At 47.3% G+C, this 26,243-nt stretch overlaps 1 protein-coding gene across 1 annotated transcript; it reads left to right on the forward strand.

The window, feature by feature from the left end:
* Nucleotides 1–4,167: 4,167 nt before the first annotated feature.
* Nucleotides 4,168–26,236, forward strand: LOC144121702 (degenerin mec-4-like). Its single transcript, XM_077655054.1, has 12 exons — nt 4,168–4,326; nt 6,661–6,803; nt 7,845–7,957; nt 8,248–8,408; nt 9,892–9,990; nt 11,920–12,034; nt 18,801–18,873; nt 19,435–19,480; nt 21,651–21,670; nt 23,489–23,561; nt 24,593–24,714; nt 26,182–26,236. The coding sequence occupies exons 1-12, from the start codon at nt 4,168–4,170 to the stop codon at nt 26,234–26,236; spliced, it is 1,179 nt and encodes a 392-aa protein (XP_077511180.1).
* Nucleotides 26,237–26,243: the final 7 nt, after the last annotated feature.

A 26,243-nucleotide genomic window follows, 5' to 3' on the forward strand; every position in this document is an offset into this window, starting at 1 on the left:
ACACTGCTGCCTGCTACGAGCATGTTCAGGCTTTGCTGAGAAGCGTATCGGCTAGGAGGTCGCCGTCGACGGCTATACTCTGAAGAAGATAGAGGCAGGTAGTATACCGCGTTCCACTTAGCAAAACAACACATGCATTGCTCGCGCCGTGATTTTTATTCACATAAGATATATGGCACTGCCTCTGGGTGGCGCCACGTGAAACGACTGAGTGAAAACGAGACTGTGACACTGCCCTTTGTTTCAACAGAGACCGAAACTTCTTTGTATTGTTTCACTAGGAGGGCTACAAGTCTTTGTCACGCTAATGAGAGACGTCATCACACTGCAAGAGCCCCAGAGATCAATTTCTGGAAGCTACGTCATATTTATGCATTAAATTGTGTTATCACAGTTCCTTCCTGTTCATTTTTCCAGCCTGCGTCTTGTTTATCTCCATATCCTATGTTTTTCTTCTTGTCAACAAAAATGGGCTAGCTGTAACTGCATTGTGTACCATATATGACAAGCGAAGAAAATGCTGTCGCAAGTCGAAACCGCGTGGTTTCACTGAAAACTAAATTTGGTTTGGCTGTTTCTGTTACATCACTAGGCCACTGAAATTTTTGCGCGCGAAAGTAAATATTGATGCAATAAGGGGTAAATGCATATAATAGTTGGGTGGGCCCTCATTCCTGGAGCCTATAATAGGATTTTGCCACCGCTCTTGCCCGGCTGTCCAGCAAAATCTGGTTCCGAATGTGAGCTGGACAGGGTCGCCCTCCCCCCAGTCCTGAGTTATTTGGTTATTGATTCTCGTATAGGTGGGTTTTTCTGGCATGGCTATACCTTATGGCATAAGTTAGCCGCTTCGGCGCGGAAGGCGCAATACGGATCGTATTTGTTTAGAATCATATCGCTGTGTTTGACAAGCTTTATTTGAGTGTTCGACTTCAATTTCGTTAGAATGGCCCCTTGCTTCCTGTTTACATTTCTGTGCGGTTCGGCGTATACTTTCCTCGTTAATATTAAATGTTGGATTAAAACACTATAGCTTAATAGCGGTTATGAATAGTTATGTTCCTGCGAATTTTGGGGGACCCGGAGTAATAGCGCGTGGTCAGTGGGGTGAGCACCCTCGTTTCCAACATCCGCAGTGTACTGGAGTCCAAATGACTATGGTTTTAAAGTTTGTGTCTTCTTTAGTTCTGAGTCTTCTACTTGCGTATTTACCAATCCTTCCTCTGGTATAGTTGCGACATGTAATCTAGGAGTCCGCAACTACACACGACACCTTCCGGGAAACCATCGCCAAAGCAGTTGCCGCCGCTGCCACCTGGGCGATTCCCTGGCACCGAATTGATGCCCCATTAACTAATTTCCGTTGCGCGCCTGTGCATGCTGTGGTTGATATCCTGTTGGCCGGTACTTTTACATCCATTTAAATTGTCTCTTCCATCCCTCCTCATGTTCTCCTGGGGGCGTTCACGCTAACGTTTCTTCTTATGAATTTCGGAGTGCATATTTCTCAGAATGGGCTGCACATCCATCTTGCTTCTAAGCTGGTCTTCCAACAGACGGCAGGAAAAATAGGGGCGGAAGTACCTGATGAATGTGGCGATATAGGCATGCTCTCGAAAGCAGCATCTTTCATTTTATTTAAAGTGCCGCAGGACTGCGGCTAAGAACCAGTCGGTAGCTGCCTGAGTGTGTTCGTTTTAGAGGGTGACCGAAATAGGCAACCCTGGCTGATGTGCGAAGACTACTGTAAGTTGTCACTGGCCGGTCGTGCCGAAGGCGGTGCGGACCTGGCAATATTGTTTTTATTTCTTCTTATTTGCGGGCATTGTTTCTGTCCCTATATGTCTACTTTATGTAAGCTGGCACTTGTGGCGCCTTTGGGGCGGTGACGTAAAGTTACTCGTATCAGACCATGCTTAACGTGTTGCTGCTGCATCCAACCCGTTTGGAAGCAGCTGTAAAAGGGGAAGGCGGACCGACTGAGCAAAATAATTAAATAGGCATATATAGTTTCCTACTGAAATCAGCTTTAATTAAGCAGAACCTTTCGGATCCATACCAGCTATTTCCACAGTGCGTCTGACAATGGGCAGAAGGGTTTGAAGATAAGATCGGTGTGGCAGATAGGAAATGGGAATGGGGTGGCAGAAGGAAATTTCTTGAACGCCCAATCTCCACTGGTTTTCAGCCTTTTTTGCTTGCCGGTAATCCTAATTTTTATGCTTACAAAGAATGACATCACGCCCTCGACTCTGCGTCACACCCCAGCTACGAAGATGGTGGCCGCAGTGAGGCGTTGGTGTAACGGCGGTTCTTTGGGGGCGTTGCTGAGTGCGCTTATCGCTCGTTGCGGTTTCTGTCTTAAGCAGATGGGGAGTTAGAATTACTAGCACTGCAGCCCCAACTAGAATCACGTTAGTGAAAATTTAAAGCTGAATGCAGATATTTATTGCTACTGCAGCGTCAAATCAAAAACTAGAACAAGAACAGTGATATTAAACTGTCTAATATTTTAATCTGACAACTGAATCCAGTTGTGGTTCTCAGTCAGTGGAAGTTGAAATATATATGGCTCTTTGTGGCTGCGTTGACGCTTGTCTGTCAGCAAAATGCGCGCGTAAGGCGAAAGAATTGCATTTAAAAATTCTCGCGTCAATCGATTAAAAATCGTGACGAACTTACCGAAAAGGTCGGGAGGCCACCGTTTTGAAGTGAACGGCAGTGTAGCGTAGCCTCTGAGATCAGCTTGGGGTTCTGAGGAACGCATTTCATTTGCGGAATCGTCCGGTGGTGGCGACACCTGTATATCCTTCCTTGGTCGTTCGTAGCTTGAAAAAGCTGCGTTTTCGGTGACATTGGTCTATTTATGATTAGAACGTCGTACCCAGTCGATACAGGCCACAGGCCAACTACATCCGCTACTGCTGCACTCTATCTCAAAGAGACCGTATTTTTTACTCGCAAAAATAACTTTAAGCATTACTAAAGATCTTTACTGTACGGTTTTTTTTTTCACCGTGTTAGTGTTATACCGTGCTGTTTTGTCAACGCGCTGGTCTTTTCAACGTACTGTTGTGGCGGGCGTTTCATGCAGTGTTTTCTCGGCGTGCAATTTCCCCCTCGTCGTGTGGAGCCGAACGTCGCTGCGCAGTTAGCCTCCATGCTATTTGGACGCATGTTCTTTATTTGCGTGCTGTCACCTCAGATGCTAGAAAATTTCGAGCGAGATTTCGAGGGAGTTAGTGTGGCAAGCCGAAAAAATTAAGGCCTCCGTTGTACGTCAGATCTATTCGGCTGCATTTCATGAGGTATATAAATATTACGAGTTGTTGCCCTCCGCCATTCGCATCAAAGGTACAGCGTCTGCATCTTGGCCGGAAGTATCCAATGCCAGGTGGTACACACCGCACCGAATCGTCTCGAAGTGAGCTCCTGCTGCGGTCGTGCAGTGAATGCGATCGCAGCGCTACCTTAACGTGAAATACCTGGCGCCTGGCGCACGCGTGTGTAGCTCGCATCCACGCATGCACTCTGCAGGGGTATCGAACCGAAGCGAGCGCTTTGATTGACCGCTCGGCAGACATTTATGTTTGGCCAATTGCAACAGCGAATCTCTAAGGTAGCTTCCCTGTTCGTTATTTTAGCACGAATCACCCACTGCAAGTGCTTGTTCTGGTGGGCATACATTTGGGTCGCATTTTTAGGAACAATGCGGGGATGCGAGGAGCGCTTGCGTGCACGCACGTGTGCCGGTTAAACGCCACACGTTGGTCATGAAGCCATTATATTTTCTCATTTGCATCTAATTTCGAATCAGCATGTCGGCGGAGGCCCGACGAAATTTCACGTTCGGGGCAATTGACAAATCTCTGTTTCTGTCGAACATTGCTACGCTATCGTGGCCAAGTGTTGCTCGAACGCCAGTACCGACCAACACAGTCCCGCGATTCGAGAGTGGCACTGCTCGCTCTCCACATGGCTGAGGCGCTATGCTAACGAGATCTCGTCCTTGGACAGCACAGACCCCATGTTCATTTTGGGAGGACCGTTCAACGGATGTTTTCGTCTCCTGGAAATCGGCGCAGAAGCGTCGCCAATCAATAGCTCCCGAGCATGCATATAAGCGGCGCGGGATGCGCCCTTCCTAGCTTTAGTTTCGATGCGATGATGTCGGCGTCCATCTGCCTGCGCGTGTTCATATGGACCGGCTGCCTGGTCGGCTTCCTCTATCAGACCAGCTCCATGCTGTCTCTCTTCTTCGAGTATCCATTCTCAGTGACACTGGTCGAAGACGTCCGCAAGAATCTACTCTTCCCGGCTGCCACTGTGTGTCTGCATCGATGGTCTGTGCGTACGATGTACCCGGCTTGGCAACTTCCCCAAAGGGACACATAACGTCATTAGGATGTTTTTGCGTAGCTTTCCTAGCCGGTTCTACATGTGCACGTACTATCGGAGACAAAAGTCTCCAATTCGCGCTAGAGGCAACCAGTTAGTATAAACTTTGTTATTGGCAGGTGTGCTTGGAAACTCTGCTTGAGGAGGCGAACGCTGGACTTGGCTTCTTTTACTTGCACTGGAGTAAACCCAGGCGATCGTTCGCACGCATCGCTGCAGCATTCCCAGATTGCTATTCGATCGCCCAGGATATTTTTCTCCCCGATGGTACACATGTGGAAAGCTCCAGACACGGGCGGTAACAGAGTGCTAAAACATTCGGCTTTTCTCTATCCTTCTGGAGGCTTCCCCAGGAGGACACCCATGCGCGCCAAGGTGCGCATGCGTGCCTGACCCCACGGAGCTGTCCTTTGCGAAAAGATGCGCTCAGGGTTGGATGGATACATTTGAGCCGCGATTTAGAATGCGCGATAGTGAATGGCCCTAGGGCGGAATGTTCGGAGTACCATTGCCGTGACTCTTGGGATCTCTGCAGATCCATTGAGCGGTCGTGCGTTCAATTGGCCTTTCCCTAGGAACTTCCATTTTTGTTGTTCTTGGCATGTCTAATCCGCAAGCAAGTGCGTCACAAAAAGGCACTGTGAGCATAAGCGGACGGAGGCTTTACATTTTTCGGTAGACAAGAATGGAGTCGGAGGGATAGAAGTGTGTTAGCAGCCTTACACTGCATTACACGACTTTCTCTGTGCAACGCATTGTCTGAGCTTGGCAAGGAAATAAATGGCGCATTCTGTTCCAGTTATAGCGCGAAAAGGTTACTAGACTTTCGAGTCGGATCTTTATCCTTGGAACGAGAGCGCCCTGACCTTTTGTAATCGAGCGTAAATGAAAACACACAACAGCTGTTGCATTTCTGCTAAGTCGGGTGACAACTGACGCCACAGATAAAAAGAGCGTGAGGTTTTTTAGCATGCGAAATTTTCATGATGCGACTGAGTAACAGTATACTTATTTTCAGGATCGACATTTCCAAGCTCTGTCGCCATTACGTCAGTCAGTGTGCTGGCGAAGAAGAGGTGAGTGTGACTGAAGTCATGCGCATTACTACACGCGAGCGCTAGCACAGCTAACCGAATTTTCGCCATGTACATGCGTAAAGTGTTAGCTGAAAATGAAACTTCTCACCTGGTAAAGGTAGCATATCCTAATATCAATGTAGCATTCCACAGGGATTAGTGTCGTCACGGCGCTGCCGCTGTTGTCGGAGGCAATTTTTGTAGATTAACGCGGACTGTACGCAGGGTTTTGGAAGGAAGGGCTGTGAAATGAAAATACTTGCTATAAAGAGGTAGGTGTCGAGGAAGAAACGGTGCGCAGTCTTGAACACATGACTGAGAAAATTCCGAGACTCACTATATATACCACCTAAATAGTGTGGATGCTGCATTGTGGAGCCTTGCATATATATCGCCCTCTCATATATGTGCATTGTTTCCGGCCACAAGTCAACGGAGCGGTAAAATAGTGTTGAACTGAGGTAGTTAATTCATACATCATGGTAGTTGTAGCAGAAAGGTTAAGAAGAGAACACAGAAAGGAGCAAGCAAACCGACGTGGACGAAGCTGTGAATGAAGGAGCGTGATTGGGCTTGTGGCCCGCAGGCCTGGGAAAGCTATACCCGGCTTCATCATTTGTTGGTACACAACTGAATACTGAAAGCTGTTGGCGCGTTGCAACGCTGTGTAATTGGCTTAGCTTACGCTATGTTATACCACGATGATAACGCGAGATATCTCACGCTTAATTATGATTTGAGGTGGTTTTACATTTGGCCCCTGATTTGCTGGCGCACCAGCAAATTAGGCGATGACGTGGCCGGTATACTCGCCGCGATCGCACACTTTTCCAGTAACTGAATTCACCTATACCAGGTAGTCCCCTGCAAAGCAACTCGGCAAATCTAAATACGAAGCTTATAGTTGAGCGTCCAATGCGCGCTCTCCAATCGCGTGTATGCTGACGGATACATGCGCAACACAAGTCCGCACGATTTTCCCCCTGCATAAATGAACTTCGAAGCAGATAGTAGCTGCAGGTAGAACGTCATCTAATCTGACAGTAAAATAACGCCTCTGTGTTGTAAATGATGTTGTGCGATGGCGGCACCGTCGGCAGTAATGGCTCAAACCCACAACAAAGCAAGACATTGCTCCGTGTTTACCCATCGGAACAGTGCTTTCGCACCGATATGAATGCCGCAGACGCTGCTGGATCCCGAGCGGTGGCACTTCCTGCGAAAGGAGGGGGAGGCTCGACTCAAGGTGGCCCACCTGCCGGATGAGCTGTTCCTGTGCCACATGCGGTCAAAGGTCACCGAATGCGCTTCTTTCGCGTGCAACGCCGCGTGAGTATACGCTCTTCCGAGTGACACCGTTGGGAAACGCTGCGATGCACCAACTTGCCCAACTGTCGATTCTTATGAACTGGAATGCGAACAGAAGAGTACGTCTATCTTTGCACATGCGCTGCGCAACCCGCGGGCGACAATAACACATAGGGCGACAGTCAAAACTAGATCAATTCATAGAACAGGGATCCTCGTTTTGGGCCTGGCTTTTTACCGGGTCACGCGGAATTTCTGTGCGCTCATTGTTCGCATTTCAGCATGCCATGAACACATCATATGCACTGGTAAGCCTGTCATTACCTCCCCTATTTTCTGTGCCTCCCTCCTGGAGTGCTTCGGTCTCGGCAGGTCAGCAACGAGCCGTAGCGAAGGAAGCACTTTTTTTTTCACGGGACTCTTGTACTCTTTCTTCCCCTCCTCCTCCTCCTGATCCCGCACCTGCCCAGGGACTCTACTTGAACATACAAGGTATGCACCTATAGTAGCCTCGTAGACAATTGACAAAGGCGATAGGAGGCAAATAGGAGTTTCATTTTTCCGCTTTTCTCGCTTTTCCCTCTCACAGCGCTTCGCTCCGCCCTCCACCCACACAACCCTGGACGGAATTTTAATGAACGAGGACCATACATGTTCACGCAGTAAAATGCGTGCCAAGAACAGGGAGCGCGAGTTGTACAGCATACTTTGTGGAAAATTAATTGAGCGCGAGGGCTTCTTTTCTTGCTTGTTAACGCACCATCAGCGCGCTATCCCGTATCTTAGCGTCACCGGTTCACTGAAACTTGAGAAGCGTCTAGAGTTCTCGTTAAGTGAGTGTTAAGAGCGTGTGATTGATGGTGCATGAGCTAAAGAGCTGTGTATTCACGTTCCACGGTGTCTCCTTTCTTCTTGGAACAGCGCACGGCCACATAGTTCGCTCGAGCTAAAGGGAAATGTCAGCCTCTGCTCTCGCGAAGCTGCTCCGGGCGGGAACGAATGAAAGATCTGGACCATATTTAATTTTTTTTCTCTCTCCCTTCAAACCTCCGGGGCCGCCAGCATTCGGCTGACTTACTACAGGCACCCGAATGAAATGTGCTACACCATCGACGCCTACCAGTGGACCAACTCTCAGCACCCGGTGCAGCGGTGTGAATCTCCATGGAACTACGGTCAGCACCTTGCTTTACGCCTTTCGAAGCGTCTGCATGCCTGCTCGCAGGAAAGCACCGTTTTGTATGGCACAGTCGGGTAACGACTTTTCTTACTATCTCGTTTCTACCATCTATGTTGCTCTAGTGTCTAAACTACTCCTCACCCCTTCGCTACGCTGCAGTATCCATGCCTACTTCGGAAGCCTCATTAAGAGCTAGGGCAGGAAGGCTGTATAAAGCGGGCAAGCACTGCTTGTCGAATGCCGCATGATCCGACGGTCGTTCCGCTGTGCGCCTTGACGTCGCAGAGCTGGTGCTGCGCGCCTTCTGGGAGCGCAACGCGACGGTGGCGCTGCACGAGCCCGACGCACTGCCGCTGGTGGTGCACAGCCCGTACTCGTGCCCGCCCGACAAGCTCTCCTCGGTCATGATACAGCCGGGCATGACGTACACCATAGCCGTCTCGCAGGTACAGTACTGAATGAGGCATGGGAGGACAACGCCATCTCCCTCTGCGATGTTTTAACGGCAGCAAAAGACGCGTCTGTTGCTGAGAAAACTGCATATGAAAATTTGCCCGCCACTCAATTCAAACTCATCACGTGTACACCGGAAATGACTCCGTTTTGAAAAGAATGTCGGTGTTAGAGGCGTGGTCTAGTCTCTTGGATCCACGCCCCCCCCCCCCCCCCCCCCTCAAAAAAAAAACTGCGTCGACGCATCGCAGTTAACTTGCGAAATCGGCCGATTATGGCGACACCTGAATTTAGTTTTTTGGTCTATTCTGGCTTACAAAAGCTCCGTTTTCTGTGAACAGGTCCTCGTTTCTCATTAGGATGCGGTAATTCATTGTTTCAGGCCACCTTCAGTTTCTCCACAGAGTTCCATTTAAGTTGTTTCGTCACAGATTAGTTTAAAAGTACCAACGCGAAAGGCCGTGTTGTTGGTCGCAAATTTCCACCCCGATAGCTGTCGACCTAAACGAGATGCAGCGATGCGGGAACGCTATTTCAGGCCGTTGTGGTGTTGGTGAGCTTTCCTGAAACAGTTGCAGGTATAGCTAGCTCTTTATAGTCCCTTCAGCTGAGCGGCCTTCGAGCGTGGCATGAGCGACAACTTTCTTCACCATCCGAACGGAAGCCGAACGAACTTTTGCAACTTGTGCGTGCGCGCATGCTGCTGTTTTATTACACACGCCGGTCCAGACAAGCTGTACGCGTGAGGTGCCTTTTGTCATTTCACGTAAGACTTACAATAAACGAAAAGCGGGCAACTTAAGCTAATCAGGGTTCAAATGTGTTTGCCTTCAGCACGAATGGAGCGGTTTCGGCGCTTCTGACTGTCGTGCGTTGCGAGAGGCGCCAAGCGTACGTGCTCATTTTTCATTCATCTCACCGTTTTTATTCGTCAATTTCTGCTTCGGAAGACGTAGATGTTTTCGCCCATCAGTATACGTGTTGCATAGCTGTTTTGTAAAATAGCGTTGACCCCCCCCCCCCCTTTTTTTGTCACCCCTTGCCGGTCTGCGCTCTGGCGTTTAGGGTCCCGCGTCTAAAATTTCTTGTTAATATTGCTGGCGTCCTGTGCTGTGCATCAAATTGTATTGCATTGCGTCATGTGGTATTTAACTGTGCGTCTTCCGTATGTTTACTGCGCCAGTCTTCCAGCGATTTTATTGATTTCTCTGGAAAGCAGAAGCCAGCGCCAATTTCGAGCACCAACCTCTTTCTCATATGTTCATGTCATTAAAACATTGTGAGCTAAATGAAATCAACATTTCTAACGCAGATCATTAAACTGAACTTAATTTCAGCGCAGGCCGCCACATATACCTTCGTGGCAGCCTCGGTTTCTACACTGAGCGGCGTGTGGTTCGGCAGTGATATGTGCATGAGGCGAGGGACGGTTCACTCCGTCATCCGTTGCCGCTCTCTGCATTTTGCCACACACAGGAAAAAGTGGAGCGTTTGCCGGCCCCTTACAAGTCGAACTGCATAGACTACATCTCCAGAGGAAATCAGAAGAAATATTTCGGATACTACACTCAGGACGTAAGACCACTCGTGTAGTTTCCTTTTTTTTTTTCTTAAGGGGGGTGAGGTGAGCAGCGGTGTTCAACACACATGTTGAATACCACTGCTTACGTTGGCCACAAAAATTCTGACTTCTCGCCGGCGAACTGGTATTCTGCAAGTCGCTCAGTTTGACAGACTGTCCCCGAGTACTATTCGAAACGCTGTAAAATGGTTAGATACTCTCTTGGCATTCTCATGTACAAACTTGTCAACAATATAATTTCTCTTCCTCTCATACCACAGTGTTAACTTGTAAACGACAACATAACCCGGTTTGCACTCAATAACAATATTGTCCTGCCTAAAGTACGCACCAATTACGGGAAACAGGCAATTCATTTCTCGTTAGTTGCTGTCGGGAACACTATACCATTAGAACTAAAGAATGGTAATTCAATCTTCAACTTTAAAGCACACTTTAAGCGAGCAATTCTTGGCTAAGAGCCCTCATTGCGATGAATTCGATTCCTTTTCTTCTTACATGTATTTTCCACTGCTTCCTAACCCTTGTTATAATTCAGTATGATATATAATTCAGTATGTTTCGCTGGTCTTTTTTAATAGCTTTTTAATGGTGTTTATTTATCTCCTATGTATCTCCTTTATGTTGTACCCCATATGTATATATTCAATTTCTCATATTCGTCTGATCTGTCGCAGCAGTTAAATGTTTTACACGGTGTATTTCATTAGGAGGTCCCATTACAGTCTTTGACTTCGGGACCTCCTTCTTTATGATATACTGTACGTATGTAAAATATTATCAAACAAAGACTGATTCTGATTATTACTATCTTCTGAGTGTCTTACGTTGGTGCAGCAGTTACCGTCGCATTGTGTTCTTGCTCAAAAAAATGTGTAAAAGGGAACAATCAAAGATGCATATCGAAGTTTTCCATATTGTGCAATTGGGGGTCTCTGTTGTACATGAGCACGCAAATGTGTTCGTATACCCATGTGGCAGCATTGCAGCACAAGCAAGTGCTGCAATTATGCCATATCTGAGCGGCAGTAGCGAGAGCTGTGACCAACAGAGCGCATTTATCTCTCTGACGACACTATATATTCTGTCTTACGTAAATTGTGCAGCGCTTTTAGCTGTATGCAGCACTGCAGGATAAAAGCGCTTGCTTTAGCTTTCACCACGCTACACGTTCGTAGTTCCACAGCATAGAGGTCGCTTCGAAGACATTCAGTTGAGTGCCCTCGCTTATTCTCCCGCAGGGAGATGAGTTGTGCGACTGTTTTCCCCGATACTCTGGTAACGTTATTCACCGAGCGGCTATCACATGATCCCGATGGCGTGAGATATTCCACTGCGTTGCGGCGCAGCTGACATCACCGGTGCAGAGCTGATCCTTCGCTAGCTCCAGCGTCATACCGTCTTTAAAAAAACCTTCAGTATAGCAACCCTTACCGTTAACAGAAAACCGAGGCCACAACTGCGCGTTTTCGATATTCACCAGAGGCGACGACGGTGTACCGAGGCGCACTTTTTACCATGATACCGTAACAGCGGACGCCTTACGCATTTGGCCGAGTAGACATTCGCAGTTACTGCCCGATCATGAACTTGACCAGCCATGAAACTTAGCGGTTGCAGTAAAGTGACCAAATGCGGGCCGAAACTGCTACACGTCCGTTTAGGGTTGTGCAGTGCTGAACAAGTAAGCTATCGGTGTTTCATTAGACATGAGAAAGGCCATAAGACAAGCCACGCTTATGAGTTCGTTTTGGCCGGTGTCTGACCCGCATTCGTTTCCCGGCGTGCATATTTCGGACAGCCCGATTGCGCATCTCATCATGCATGTCGCATGCGCGTGCTGCTTCTGAATTTTTATGCATTCTTCACATCGTATCAGTGATTGTGACCTTTATCAATGTTTTATGCATTTTTCCGTCCAGATATGTGTCCAAAACTGCGAGATGTCGCTGGAGATGAAGCACTGTCAGTGCGTTCGCACGCACCACGAGTTTGCTGCAACATTTGGAGGCCAGGTCTGCGACATCATCAGGGACGGTATGGAGTGCTCTACATTTCTGCCGGATTTGCATGTTGGGCCGAAATAACATATGAGGATTGCATTCGATGTATTTGCATTCCTTTCGCTAATCGTCATTGGCTGCAAGGAACACCTCCCTCTTATGGTTGGTTGATATCGTCCACCGAACCCGTCAGCTCATTCGGTAATAAAAATGTATTAATTTGAGCTGAACAAAGAGAGGCGCCGTATTATAAGGGCCATTGTGATTCACATTGTTTGGGGGTGATCCCAGGATGCGAATCCACTTGACGGGGCGTCGTTACCAGAATCGCAGAGCGGTGTCGCCCGTCTTTCGGTTTTATGTAGTTTTCTGGCTTATGCAAGCGCTGCTCGCGATAAAAATGACATAATTGGAATCTAGTGACCCTAATTGCTCAATTTAGCTTGACTTCTGGTGTACGTTTAAAGGGATAGAGGCACCAACATATTTGTTGTGCACTTTTGCTCTGGAATCATGCGTAATACAATCGTAAACATGAATCACGGCGTGAAATAAAATCCGCCTACGCTCAGAATGTTTTTTTTTTGTTTCAGTTTCAGTAGTTGGAAGACAATTGCGATGCCACAAGTGAGTACCAGATCACGTGAGGCATACAAAAGCTGCAGTATAATAGCTATTTAATCACTTGCTGTCATTCCGGCTTCTGGAGCAGTTTGGCATAAGAGTTTTGAAGCCACAAAGCAGCGTTAATATTGCAGTTTTTTATGCCTCACGTGATCTCATACTCACTTGTGGCGTCGCAACCATTATCTGACAACTGAAACCGAAACTGAAACTACAGAGGAAAAAAAATCATATTAAGAATTATATGTTAAGCCCTGACGAATTCCACGTGGTGATGCATGTTTACTAATGTCGTACTCATCATTCCAGAGCAAAAAACATTCCTCAAAATTTGGTGTCTCCACTCCTTTAAAGGGCAACTGCACAGGTTTTAAATTCATCGAGCTTAGAGGGGTCGAATGTGTGAAACTTGCAGGTTAAGCATACGAAGTTTTTTTGGGCTAGCATTTGATGTGGTGACTTAAAATCCGTTTGAAATCGCTATGGCCTTGAAGATTCATCGCAGCGCCAAGTGGGAGGTACATGATGACGCGGTCTACGGTATCGGTACATTTCCAACGCATCAACGCTTGCTTTGAATGACGAAAATCAACGCCACCGAAGGCAAAGCCCACCGATCGTTGTTTCGTAGTAACCAACGACGCATTGCAAGGTGCGGTTGCCGACAGCTAAAAATTGAAATCTTACCGTCCGTGAAGTCAGAACGAATTTCTATGCACTCCTCCGGTGCAGTGAGGAGAAACCCGAAAGTTAATTGTCGATTACGTGATTATCCTAAAGGCTAGAGCAAAAAAAAGCTTAGCATGATTTGCCTGCAGCCTATATAGATTCGAATCCGTGAATGTTGCAGAATTTTTATAAAGTAGTGCAGTTGCCCTTTAACAGACAGCTTAACGAGTAAAGCTGGTTTCTCTGCATTTTTAGTCTTTGTGGGGCAAAGCACTTGTTCCAGGATGAGAAAACATGGAATCAGCCCGTAGATTCAAAGGGCACCGTGGCTCCTGGTGATGGAGGCACGTACCCGGTAGTTTTAGAGTATTTGTCGCAAGGGCGAAAAAAAAGAGACACAGGACGGAGAAGGAGAGCAAAAACAAGAAAAATATTACGTCCAAGGTGTTTAGGGGACTAACACCGTTCCCACTTTGCGTTGTTGATCTATTCGGCCTTATCGTGCTATCTGCTAGCCCTCCTAGTTAGCTCAGTTGATAAAGTGACTACCCCGGGAGGAAGTGTGCACCCGGGTTCGAACTCCAGATAAGCACAAATTTTTATTCAGCTGCGAAGCTTCTGTGAAAGCTGGAAAGCTTTACTTTGCAGCCGTACCGCTGCCCTTGGGTGGATTATAATGAGTACTTGCGCTCTTAATACAACATGATTGCGCATGTTCACATCTCTGGCTCTGTGATATGTTTGCCTCACCATTTGGAAAGAGTCCGATTGAAACATGTACTTTGTTTGCACTTGTCACGTTGCGCAATATACGTTCAGTGTTCTGCGCTAGACCTGATATGCAGCGGTATGCCGCTATTGAGGGGGAAAAGAGGAAAAGTGAAGGACTACTATACCAGGTGTTTCAGGGAAGACTTTCTGAATTCTTCTGTGTCCTCACGATGCGTCTGTCACCCTCTCATCCTTTCTCTGAAAGACAGACGTACCGTGAGGATTGTCCTGCACGTCGACGACTACATGGTACTATGCGCAGTGGAGAAGGAAAATGAAACGGAAACGCTAAAAGACATCGCACTGACCACCTTTCAACGTAGCTACCCGGGGCTCAAATTCACATGGGAGCTTCCAAAGCACGGCTCCTTGCGCTTCCTTGACCTACGCCTTGTATTCTCCCCGGGGCACCTATGCTCGAGCCTCGAGCAAATAAGCAGTTTCTCCCTTTCAAGTCAAGTCACTCCAAAACGTTGAAAAGAGGAAACGCGACGGCGGCGTTGCAGTCTGCTCTAAACAAGTGATGTCCACATCAGGTGGGCCAGCGCCTTCAGCGGCAAATCACGGCTTCAGGAAACGGGGTTCCCTATGACAATGCTGTGCAGCATAGCAGAAAGCCTCGTGCTGCTGAACAAGCGTGGCAGAGAGGGGGAGAGAGCACCAGAGGAAACCACGCAAAGAAGTTTTCCGTGGTTCCCTATGCCCATGGGCTGACCCATAACCTCAAGAATATCGGGAAGAGGCATGGCATCCAGATCATTTCTACAGCACCCAGCAAGGCGAAAAACATGTGTGCGCACCTTAATGGACCGGATAACGAAGTTCTCTGAGTGCATTCAAGGCATTGTTTATCGGATCTCTTTATTCTGTGGAAAGCATTACTTAAGGCAGACGGGGAGATGTTTAACCGACAGAACCAGAGAGCACGCAACGGCTATGGCCGGAAGTCCGGCATCAACCTTGCGATGCCTTCAGGGAATGTGGGATATGCGAAAAGCAATCAAGTTCTGCCTACCTTCACCACGTGCAGGAACTGAAAAGAACACAGACAAGCTGACTCGAAAAATCTTGGAAGCCGGGGCCATCCGTAATTCTGGAGAGCAATGCGTCAGTTCTCCATCGGTTGGCCAACGAAGAAAGGAATTTCCTGCGTGGCGACGCATGCCGATGCTGATAATAAATCATTCAAAATGCTGGCAGTTCCTCAGTATGAATATGCGGCTTTTCTCATTAGTCTTCAGTTGTCAGTGCAGAATCGTGCTCGTCGTGTGTGTGCTACTTTTTGGTCTTTGTTTCTCTCTGCTGCTGTTTTTAATTGAAGTGACCTGGTCATAAGAGTTGGCGTGATAGACGTTTGAACTATCTGTCATGCATAGCAGTGCATGTGTGTGTTTCGAGGGGCGGTTGTCCCCTGCGTCAAAGAAGAGAAAAACTGCAGTGTGCCCTTCAGAACTGACGAGCTTTTAGGTTTTCGTTCTAAAAAAGGCACATTTTATCTTTATGTTAGCCTCGGCAGCGCACGCTGGCAACACGGCCTCTGTTGGATAACCGGCTATCCGCTGGATAACGGCTCCATTTTTGAATGTCATGGACAACCCCGCGAAGAATGAGGAACCTGTGTAGAAAGCAGTCGAAAGAGTGTTGACGTCTCGCACCGTCTAAGCACACGGCTTAAAATGTGCCAAAACTTCTTTTTGTACACAGTAGACGATGCATGACAGCTCATGCGCTACATCCGCAATGCTAGAGGCCATTTGAACTCATAGCCAGGTTGTCTTATACCTATGTCAATGTGAATGGTGCGGTGGAAGTGGTCGGCGACCAGGAGCCTTGTGCGTCGATGAAAGAAAAAAAAATAGGGGCGATCAATTGGATTGACGCGGAGGAAATGCGATACCATTCTTCTTTCACTCCCCTATTTATTCCAGTTCTGATTCTATTTCGATTCTGAGTCTATTGTCTTTCGCTCCCCAATCTATTCCAATTCTGCTTCTATTTCAATTCCGACTGCGTAATGAAAAATGCACCACATTCTTAGGTCACGGCAAGTCCTCATATCACTACCGACGCAGTGTCGCAGCGGTTAAGCGATGCGCTACTGCACTGGCAGGTGGATGTTTCAAACATAGCCACCGTTGGGGATTGTGAGGCTGAGGTGGCTCTTCCCGAGCAATGCGACAAGGACTGTAGCTTCTGCAAGCCTCACGCTTGCTTTATTCTGCGTGTAAGCTTGCTTTTACCCGAGTCATTTTATCCTTAGCTATTTTCATCTTTGCTGAGTCATTCTTTATTCGATGTCTTCTTCCTCTCCCTGACAATTGGAGAGGGGCAGGGGAGAGAAAAATGGTTAACAGGTGACAGGTAGAGAGGGGAAAATTCCCCCTAAACACCACCTGGTAGGTGGAAGCTTCACACAGACGCCGCCGGACAGTTTTCGCCCTCATGGCTCCCTAATGCTATCGGATCAAAACAGTTCCACAAGCACTGATGAGCGTCGAGTGCCCTTTGAAGATGCGGCAAATTCAGTACAAAGCCAGAAAATATTTTCTTTCATGCTCTGACCAGCCAATTCACAATGTGTTGGGGCTGGAATTTCGAGAGCTTGGTTCGCCGTGCCAGCTTCACTTGCTGACTAATTTCCATAGGTGGCCGGAAATTATGCAGTGGAGCACACGATACATTTTATTTCTTTTTTTCTTTATCTTGACAGACGCGAGGATTGACCGCTAGTTGTAGTATTTACGTCGGCAGTGCAATTTCGTTGCTCTTTGTTTCAGCGATGTGCAGGGCCTGCCTCTCGCAGAGAACGCCATGTCGCTACGAAAACGTTTCCCGAAAACATTGTGAGCAGTGGTGTCGTTGGCTGCGGTAGCCGCTCTCCAACAAAAAGGAAGAAAATCGAAAACGTCCAGACAGTCTCTCTACAACCCAAAATCCCCGAGAGAGCGCTTCAATGACAGCGAGAATGCGCTGCGAGAGGCTATGGCGTGCTTGCTGTGTGCCCAGACACTACTGCTGCGCGCATGTATACAGACTGGCTCTCCAGTGGTTGTTAGAACAACGGCGCCTGCACCGTGTCGCCTTTTGAACAAAAATATGCGCTAGACGTTACGTGATACGCCCTATGCTTTCGCGCGTCAAGCAGACGGGTGAGGCGTCTCTTTCGGAAGAACACACTAGCCTGGGGTTCTTGCCGCTGTTTGCGCCTTTTGCGCTGTTAGACTAGATGCGATTTAGGTGCGCTAGCGCTTCGGTTTTCGCTTTGGTTCCGATGTTCGGTGTGCGTGTGTGTGCGTGCGTGCGTGCGTGCGTGTGTGTGTGTGTGTGTGTGTGTGTGTGTGTGTGTGTGTGTGTGTGTGTGTGTGTGTGTGTGTGTGTGTGTGTGTGTGTGTGTGTGTGTGTGTGTGTGTGTGTGTGTGTGTGTGTGTGTGTGTGTGTGTGTGTGTGTGTGTGTGTGTGTGCGTGCGTGCGTGCGCGCGCGCGCGTGCGCGTGTGCGTGTGCGTGTGTGTGTGAACTGTTTACAAATCGTTAATTTAAACCCTGCGAGATGTACGTCGGTGTGGTCTGTGCAGCTGGATAGCTGGATTGCACAGCAAGGCGGACATGTACGTGATAGAGCTTAGTGATTAAACGATTAATTAAAATTAAGTACTCAACTTTATTACTTTTTATTTTAGAGGCCAACATTATATTACGAAATTGAAGGCCTTGGACATAAAAGCTATGTCCTTTTCCTAAATAGTCTTTATCGGCCATACAGTTCGAAGTATTTAACGCGGAAAATATGCATTTTTTAGATCGTAAAGTTGGCTTTTCGCAACGAAATTTTTAATATGGCGTCTGTCGCGTTTTTAGTACAGCAAATACGGAAGATGTTTGTCTATTTTATGCCGTGGAAGCAGTTAACTGGATTCCGCAACAATACTACGCCCAGCGACGCCATTTTAAAAATGTGCATTGCGGGAAGCCAACTATACGAGCTAAAAATTGTGCATTTTTGTCGTAAAATATTTCGAAATGCATTGCCTATAAAGAAATTTAAAAACTGGACGCAGCTTCGATGTTGACAGCCTTCAATTTCTTAGTATAATGTTGGTCCCTGAAATCAAAAGTAATAAAAGCTGATTAGTTAATTTTAGTTAACTACACGTTTAATCACTGAACTCTATCACGTACATAATATCCGCCTTGCTGTACAATTCACCTGCAAAGACCACACCGACGTATCTCTCGCAAGGTTTAAAAAAATGATCTGTAAACAGCTAAAAAAAAACACCCGGTATATATACGCACATACCTCTAGGCAAGTTGCCCACAAACCGGTGGGCAAGTGGCCAGCCTGCCACAAAGAAAGATTCACACAAACACACAACGGCTAAATGCGGTGGTGGTGGTGAAAAACATTTATAAGCAATTAAATTTTTACAGAAAGGTGATTGGGGTAGGACCCTATTGGCCCTTTCCCCTCACAGTACTAGGTGGAGCCCCTATTCCGGGGCCCCATTGGCAAGCAACGCCGCCCGCGTCCGTTGAACCAAGGCCTTTTGGCTCTTCAGGCCTTGACAGCCGAGCAGGGCCGCCTCCCAGTCCTCTCTGGTGGGGTTGGGGTTGGGGGGGGGGGGGGAACGGCCACTCTGAGTGGTATCGCACTAACAGTAGCAATAATAATAATCACTGCACCATTTGAGAAGCGAAGCTCGCACAAGTGAGGATGTCTGCCTTCTTCGTGTTTCAGACATATGCACGAGAAAAGTTGAAAGCTTGGGGACCTACCAGTTTTGCCTGAGCCAATGCCGCGTAGCCTGCCAGTGAGTACGAAGCACTCTCAGCACGCACGCCTTCAGCACACGAGCAAAAAAGTTAGAGGAGGATGTGCGCTGAGGGCTCGCATGTTTTCTTTTTTCTATGCGCAAAACTTGTGGTTTGGTGGTAATTCTTATGTTCGCGTGTTATCCTTTGCTTTGTTTCGGCGCAATCTTTTCAGTAAAAGTGGCTCTTGATGAAAATTCTGATGTTGTGCGTGTGAAGCCTAGTGAGTGAAGCCTCCACCCTCAAGAAGCACCTAACACCCACCGCCACCCTCGGCCACATCCCCACCTCACCTGCACCCTCCGTATAAAAATATAATTAGAGTAAAAGTATCACAGCAACCATCGAGAGTCAAACGAACTGCATCGCAGATTTCTTGCATCAGGCTTCATTATCGTCCCGTCAATTTTTTCTCTATCTTTATTTCCTTCGACATAAATCAGTCGAGAACAAGGACATATTCTCTGTTGAATGCATCAGATTTGCTCAATAATACGCTTCTTTTCTTTTTCACGCTTAATGTCTGGCTACGGACTCTGCGGTCGTCATTTTAATTGAAGAGAAACGAAGTACGACGTGAGGTTGAGCAGCCTCGCGGTAGACAAGGTAGGTACAAATACGGCGCCAATGCTTGCAAACCCAACCCTTAGGGGTTTGTTGTTTACACTAACGCGCCTACAGTGTTTTTCGTGAAGCTACGAATCGGTCCCTGACAAGTAGGTTACTTTGTTTTATGAGTGAGAAGCCACTGCATCCTTTGCCTGGTTTCTACAGCGGCACTTGCTGAAGGGACACCCGAAGTTTGCCTTGCGCGGCGACCCACGAGGCCACTTTTTTGTGGCTTCGCTGCTTCACTCGTCGCACACACGACTTCTCCCCCGTGCCCGTGCTCGCACAGTATCGCCGGCGCTGGAACAGCAATATTAAAATACTCTCACATTGCGCAAGGTTCCCTTAGCCTCCACTTTCAATTCACGTATATACGTCTCGTTGTCTCCCCGGAGGCTGTTCCCAATTGGAAGTTTAAATGGTTGGTGTCGCCCTTTAAACTTTATATGTGGAAACATTTACTCTATCAATATGGAGTAAAATGTGTAAAGTGACCTATCTTACTTCCTGCACTGAATAATGCAGCATAAAGAAGGATTCTCCTCCTTGTAACTTCCATTTTGAAATGTAGTTTCTTGGTCTCAATGCTCCACAAGTCCCCAATGGAGTAAAAAAAAAAAGCCACTTTGCGCCGTCCGCACTGCCACATAGCGTCTCGTCTGCTTCTGGTCAGTCGTGCGATAATGGCGGTGAGTGCCGACCCCTTGGCTGCCATCGTCGCTGGACCTCTGCTCACTTCTGCTCCTTCACGGGTGCCTGCCGCGGTACACAATATCGGCTTGTCGCCGTTTTCCGCTACATGAGTGAACTGCTCCTGTGAAGTCTCCAGCGCTCCGAGCATACCTGACCTTCCTTTGTTAATGTCGCCACCCCGTTAGAGCCCCCGCTTAGGCCTCGTTCCCACAGCTTTTTTCGGTGCGGTTCTCGCGGGTGCGTTGCAGCAGGCTATAGTGTGTTGCATCAGCAAGGAACTGTGCTAGAACATAGTTTCAACTCCGAGCTCTTGGTTGAGCTGATGAGGCTACATTTTTCGTCAGTCATATTAAGAAACCAAGGTTTAAAGAAGTGAAGATGAAAGAGAACACTGCCATACCATAATACCTTCGGGGGTGTTCTGATTTTAAACTTTTTCTGCTCTGGTTTTTAGTCAACTATATCGTGGCGAATCGTCGTGAAAACTACTCTAAGACGCCTTTTCAGCGTTGAAACAGTGATTCTAATGTTACATCGCTTAATCTACGATCATAGGCAACCAAACGAGCTCGTAAAGCAAAAGTGGACGACAAGCAGACGACTCCTGGTGCCTCCGCCTACGCCGCCGCTGGGCTTGCAGAAGGCTAAAAGAACGCGTGACGTGGGGTCACATTAGGGCAGAACAGTTTCCCAAGCTGGGTTGCCGGTGGCCCCCGCAGTTACCTGTCCGTTTGTGGCGCTGGCAATGCTGTAAGAAGGAGTTTGAATGAGGAAAAATGAACATGATGCCATTTTTGGGTTCCGTTTCTGTGGGTAGTAAAATTTTACTCCCTTGTACTCCTAAATACCTCCCTTGTTTAGGTGAGTATAAAAATATTCCTTTTATATAGAGTAAATAAAACCTCCTTTTAATGTGCTCTAGAGGAGAAGCCATATGCTCTCATTTGGGCGTTTCTTTTTTTTTTTGGTTAGCAGCGTAGGGGGCATTGGCACAATACAGGGGCGCCTAAAACCGCATTTAAAAACACACAAAAAATGAAGAGGACTGAGTACGATACGGTAAAGTGTGCTAAGCAAATTAGCTCAACTTGGCTAAAAAAGGAGGCCCTCCAATGAATTTATAGCTTATACGCGCAACGTGCAGTGGTCGCTCTTGAGAAAGTGTCCTCTGTGGTCGCTTGATACTGGTCGTCCTGGATGAAGACGCACTCATCGGAGCGACGGGGGGGATGTGGTGTAAATGTTCGTGCCAGCTGTATGCCCCGAGGAAAAGAGAAAACGAGATAAAATTGAAAACTGCAATAAGGAATGCGCCAAATCAAGGTCCGCATATTGTTATTCTGATTTGAATATAAGAAAGATAAAAAAGAAACTCGAAAACAGTCCATACGCTTTGCCTCATTTGAATAAAACAATGATTAGTACGAGCTCGGCACAAATATAATCGTGTGTTACTTCCCACTTTCGCTCCCAGTCTGACTTTGGAAAAGACATGTAAGTATGAGTCAATTCCTATTATTTATTTTCTGTGATAATTAATTCTCTGTGGCTGTGAGCTATTGCTCTGACTTGCAACGTTAAGCAGCAAGTTAGACTTTCGACGGGCGTTAACCCTTTCCAACTTTCTTCTCTGACGGCATCTGCAGGGCATCCCAGAGCGCTTGGAAGTATCCGTGATTTCAGGTGCTTTCTATACGCCTGGCGCGGTCACAAAATCTAAAAAGTGCGCCGGTTACAGCGCATAATTTGTCTTTCAGTGCTCAACTACTCACACCCACTTTTTTCACAAGGTGACCTCCAGGTAATGTGAGCCAAGCGTTCTAAGAAATGTCATGCTCATCGTCGTGCACGTGAAACACTCTCTGTGTGCATGATTCCCACTGACTTCACCAGTCAAGAGCGAAGGCAGACCGTCTGGCTAATATATTTGCTATTTTAGACTGCAGTGTCTTATAAGAAAATCGCAACACAGCGGGAGTTAATGTGACATGCGCCATTCGCTTATGCATGCACGTGATCGGGGCTCTCCGCAAAAATAGCTATGCACGCAGCGCCGACACGGCTCTGTTTAAGCAAAGTTCCAAGGACTCCGGAACTTTTTTTTGAGTGGGGGAGGCGGTAAAGAGGTGGGGCCAAGACTTCATACTTATTTTGTTATTTATTTAAGGCTCATTTACGTAATAATTTTCATTATCTATATATTTTTTATTTTTTTCAATGTTCAAAGGTTGGTCTAAACTGTCACGTTCGGGTGACGACACTCTAGCATTCAGGAAGACAACGAAAAGGCTTCCAAAAGAAACTGTTTAAGGGGCTGACTCGCGCCGCCCACTAAGAATTGAATGGCCCGGTGGCGGCGTTGGCCACAAGTGTGTTCAGCGTTCATCGAACTGAATGCATGCAGTTCTTGGCCGCGCTCAATTTAAAGCTGACAAGGAACATTCGAGATAAAGAACCAAAAGCAACTACTACAATCTGGAACAATGTGGAAGCCTTTGCACGCGGCCACGATCAATGGAGATAAGTCTGGTCGCACCTCGCATTACAAAACAAAATTATAAAGACGCGTGCCGGAGGTTTTGAGTGCAAACGAACAAACGGCACAGAGATTCGCGGAAATATAAAACGAATTTAAAAGGGAAGCTTTATGCACGAGGAGTGATCAATTGCATTTAAAAAGTTCGGCATGGTTTGTTTAAATTCTGCTAATCATGATCATGTGTACGGGTCAGTCTAGTTCTGTTGGGACATGACTGGTTTAGGTTACTCATATACGAAATGCTTTACAACTGGCTACGAAGCCAAGTAGCTCAGCCTCACTGTACTTTGCATTAAAAGAGTACTAGAACTGAACTAGAACGTGTTTCAATTGTCAGAAATCTGATCCAAGTGCAAGCAATTGGAGACGGGGGGGGGGAATCGTCTCCCCCCCTCCCCCTGTTTCGGGGTCCTTGCAAAGTCCTAAGCACAAAATATGCGGACGATCTGACCTTGCGCAAGTTCATGTCCCTCTGCTAGCGTGCCTTGAGATGGAGGCGGCAAAACTTCACCTTACTTTCAGAGGGGGCCGGAACTATGTTCAGTACTCCGAAAGCCATTTTGCAATAAGGATGCGAATGAAAGGACATGTAACGGTGAATCCTGTGCGGTCCTTTTAGAGAAACTGCAAGCTGCATTCATCGTATAGGCGAGAACTTGAACAATGCCTTCGGAGACTCCGTTGATTCCCACCTTTTACCGATTTGTGGTATCTGCCATGCCCTTTACAGTCTTGCGGTTAGCTTACATAGACTTTTACTCCTCTCATCGCAGGAACAAGTTCTCATTCATAATAAAGTTTTCGTCCGACACGCAACGTGTTCTGCAGTATCAACCTAATCTTTCGGTAAGAACAACTTAAAATGCCTTATGTATACGGCCGAAGTAAGCCTCCTCCGAAGCTCGCTGCATGCGAGTCTATGCACTGAACGCATTTGCCTCTTTACCTGCTTTGCTTCGTCGCAGTCAGTGCTTTTCGTCTCGGTATAACTCTGGTTTCTTATTGGGAGGAGGAAACTCGCCTGTTCGTTTTTTGGCCATCAGAAAGAACAGGTGGAAATACAGCACTAATGCCGAAACCAGCGATCGATCAAGATTTCGACGACGCTGATCCCAGTGTGCACCTTAATTTTCACCAGCAGCCGCCCACCCCCTCCCCTCGGCCCTACAGAGAGAGAGAGAGGAAACAAAAGTTGGAGGACACCTCATTGCAATTAGCTGTGACAGCTTTGCGCTAGCATAAGAACCTCGTTGTGAGCTGTCATGCACGAGCACACGTACCATACAAAGCACACATGTCATTCATTGCCACACGCACCATGCATGACTGCGGATACAATGCATCACCACACATCACCATGCATCGCCACCCTCTGGGACTTTTATTATTTAATTGCACGTACTGCAGGCCATTACCATGGCTCAAACAGGAGGGGCAATATGAGAAAGACAGGCGCATTGTCACGGTTAGAATAAATGTTACCAGAACACAAATAAAGGACACAATAAAAATCATAGCACTGAACTATATAAACAACCAAATCTAGACAAACGTTTCCAACGTAAAAAGAAAGCTCTAAAATAACGCTTCCATTTATTTATGCATGACTGAACATAACTTAAATGTAATGTTGAATCAGTTACTCGAACGAAAGAAGACGAACGTCCATTGTATACGTACTATACGCAGATACAGCCATACGGAGACAGAGAGACTATGCTGGTTTATACGCCATTAGCGACCTGAAACGACCCTTTTTTCATGCTAACGGATGACAAAAGTGGCTCAGTTTCCATTCTAGGTTTTACTGAAAAACGGGAATGCTATGTACATACTGTGGGCTAACCAATGACATTTTCATCTGTTTCTATTTGTAGATAGTGGAAGCATTCGGCTACTTCGGAGGATACGTAGGAATCTGGCTCGGATTCTCGCTGCTTTCAGTGCTTCTTAACCTTGAAGCGCACATGGCTAAAGGCTTTGCCAAACGGCTGAAGAGGTAAGTGCACAAATTGTGTTTCGTTTCAGACAGTTCAACACAATGTAGAGGGGCCACAACACATTACAAATTTTAAATTAAGGGGCCTCGTTCTATTGTGCGTAGTCGCACCAGAGACGGCGGCTTTCATTGCTCCTCGAAGCCTACACATTTCCGAGTTGAGCAGGTCCAGGCATGATCTGGATATTCCCAGCAGACTTAGTGCACCTTGCTTGTGTGGCCAGAGCCAATACAGTAAAAATATTGTCTTAGTGCGATAGCAGCGGTAGTGTCGCTTCCAAAAAAATGCCGGCGAGTGTCTTGGCTCGAGCGTGAAGCTTCCACCCTCGAGAAGCATCACCACCAGCCACTCCCCTCCCACCCCCGATCCACATCCCTATCCAGTAAAAGCATTCATTAGAGTAAAAGCATCAAATTAATCATCGAGTGTAATTCCAACTGTAGCTTTCTTGCGTCAGGTTCCATGGTCGTCTTGTCAATGTTTTTCTTTGATTCCATTCCACTCTTGTCGACCGCCGCGGTAACTGGCACATAGCGGAGGCGTGGCGTGGCGTCTCTGTGGGAAGCGAAGAAGAGCGGAAGCATTAGAACGAAATTGCAATGGAATCCCTGTACTATTTCGGCCATTGAAATACCGCAGTTCCATTGCAGGCTACCTTGGAACGTGTGGTGGCGTAGCAGCCGGTAGAATGAAGGATGCTGCGACGGTAATGCGAATAATAGTTTAACGAACACTTTACGCCATTCCATGCAAATCAGCCAGTCCTTGACTGTCAGCCCTGTGGTAAACAATTAAGAGACTTTGCTGAATGCTCGCTTTACCAACGAGACTAATTTGAGCGCGATCTTGTTTTGGGAATCTTTTTTTTGCTTTCATTTTACACGGGGCGGCTGGCGCGTTTCACAGACCTTTTCATCGGGCGAAGAGGATCTCGAAACGCCTCCTCTCCGGGCTGTCGCACACCGGCTCCGCTGCCGTTTCCACCGCACTAACGCGGGGTGCACACAACAGCCCGGAGATCAATGTGGCGACGCCCAGGAAGCCCTCATTGGAAAAGTCTACATCCACATGTATGCATCCTAGTATTGTTCTGGGCAATGCAGCAAATCTTCAAAGCTCCAGATTAATATTGTCCACCAGGATGGTTCTTAAACTTCAGAACACGTACGTGATGAAGCAGTTGCCCATTATCTTGCTGCATATCCCGCAAAAAAAAAATGCTGTTTACTTTAGACCATTATTTTCCTTCCTATGTGTGCAGTATGTGATGCCACTTGTTAAAGCACCGTTAGTTGCCACTTAGTGCTTTAATTTAAAACGCGGTAAAATTTTAAACTCAGTAATAGCGGATGGAAAGGGAGACTGAAGCAGGCAGAAAAACACCACGTGGAGCCTCTGCGACCCCGCGGCAGCTTCAAGTGCGCTCTGCCCGCAGGTGCGATTATTTGCCCGTCTTCCTGTCGCAGAGTCAAGACAGCCGATGAAGCCGTGGTGGTGTTCCGGCTGAAGCAGCGGTTCTGAGGCCTTC

The sequence above is a fragment of the Amblyomma americanum genome, chromosome 1 (assembly GCF_052857255.1).
Source record: "Amblyomma americanum isolate KBUSLIRL-KWMA chromosome 1, ASM5285725v1, whole genome shotgun sequence".
Classification (NCBI taxonomy): Eukaryota; Metazoa; Arthropoda; class Arachnida; order Ixodida; family Ixodidae; genus Amblyomma; species Amblyomma americanum.

Coding starts and splice junctions, on each gene's coding strand:
- LOC144121702 (XM_077655054.1), top strand. CDS start 4,168: ATGTCGGCGTCCATCTGCCTGCGCGTGTTCATATGGACCGGCTGCCTG. Junction 18,874..19,434: donor CAATGCCGCGTAGCCTGCCA/GTGAGTACGAAG, acceptor TTTTAATTGAAG/AGAAACGAAGTACGACGTGA. Junction 24,715..26,181: donor TTTGCCAAACGGCTGAAGAG/GTAAGTGCACAA, acceptor TTCCTGTCGCAG/AGTCAAGACAGCCGATGAAG.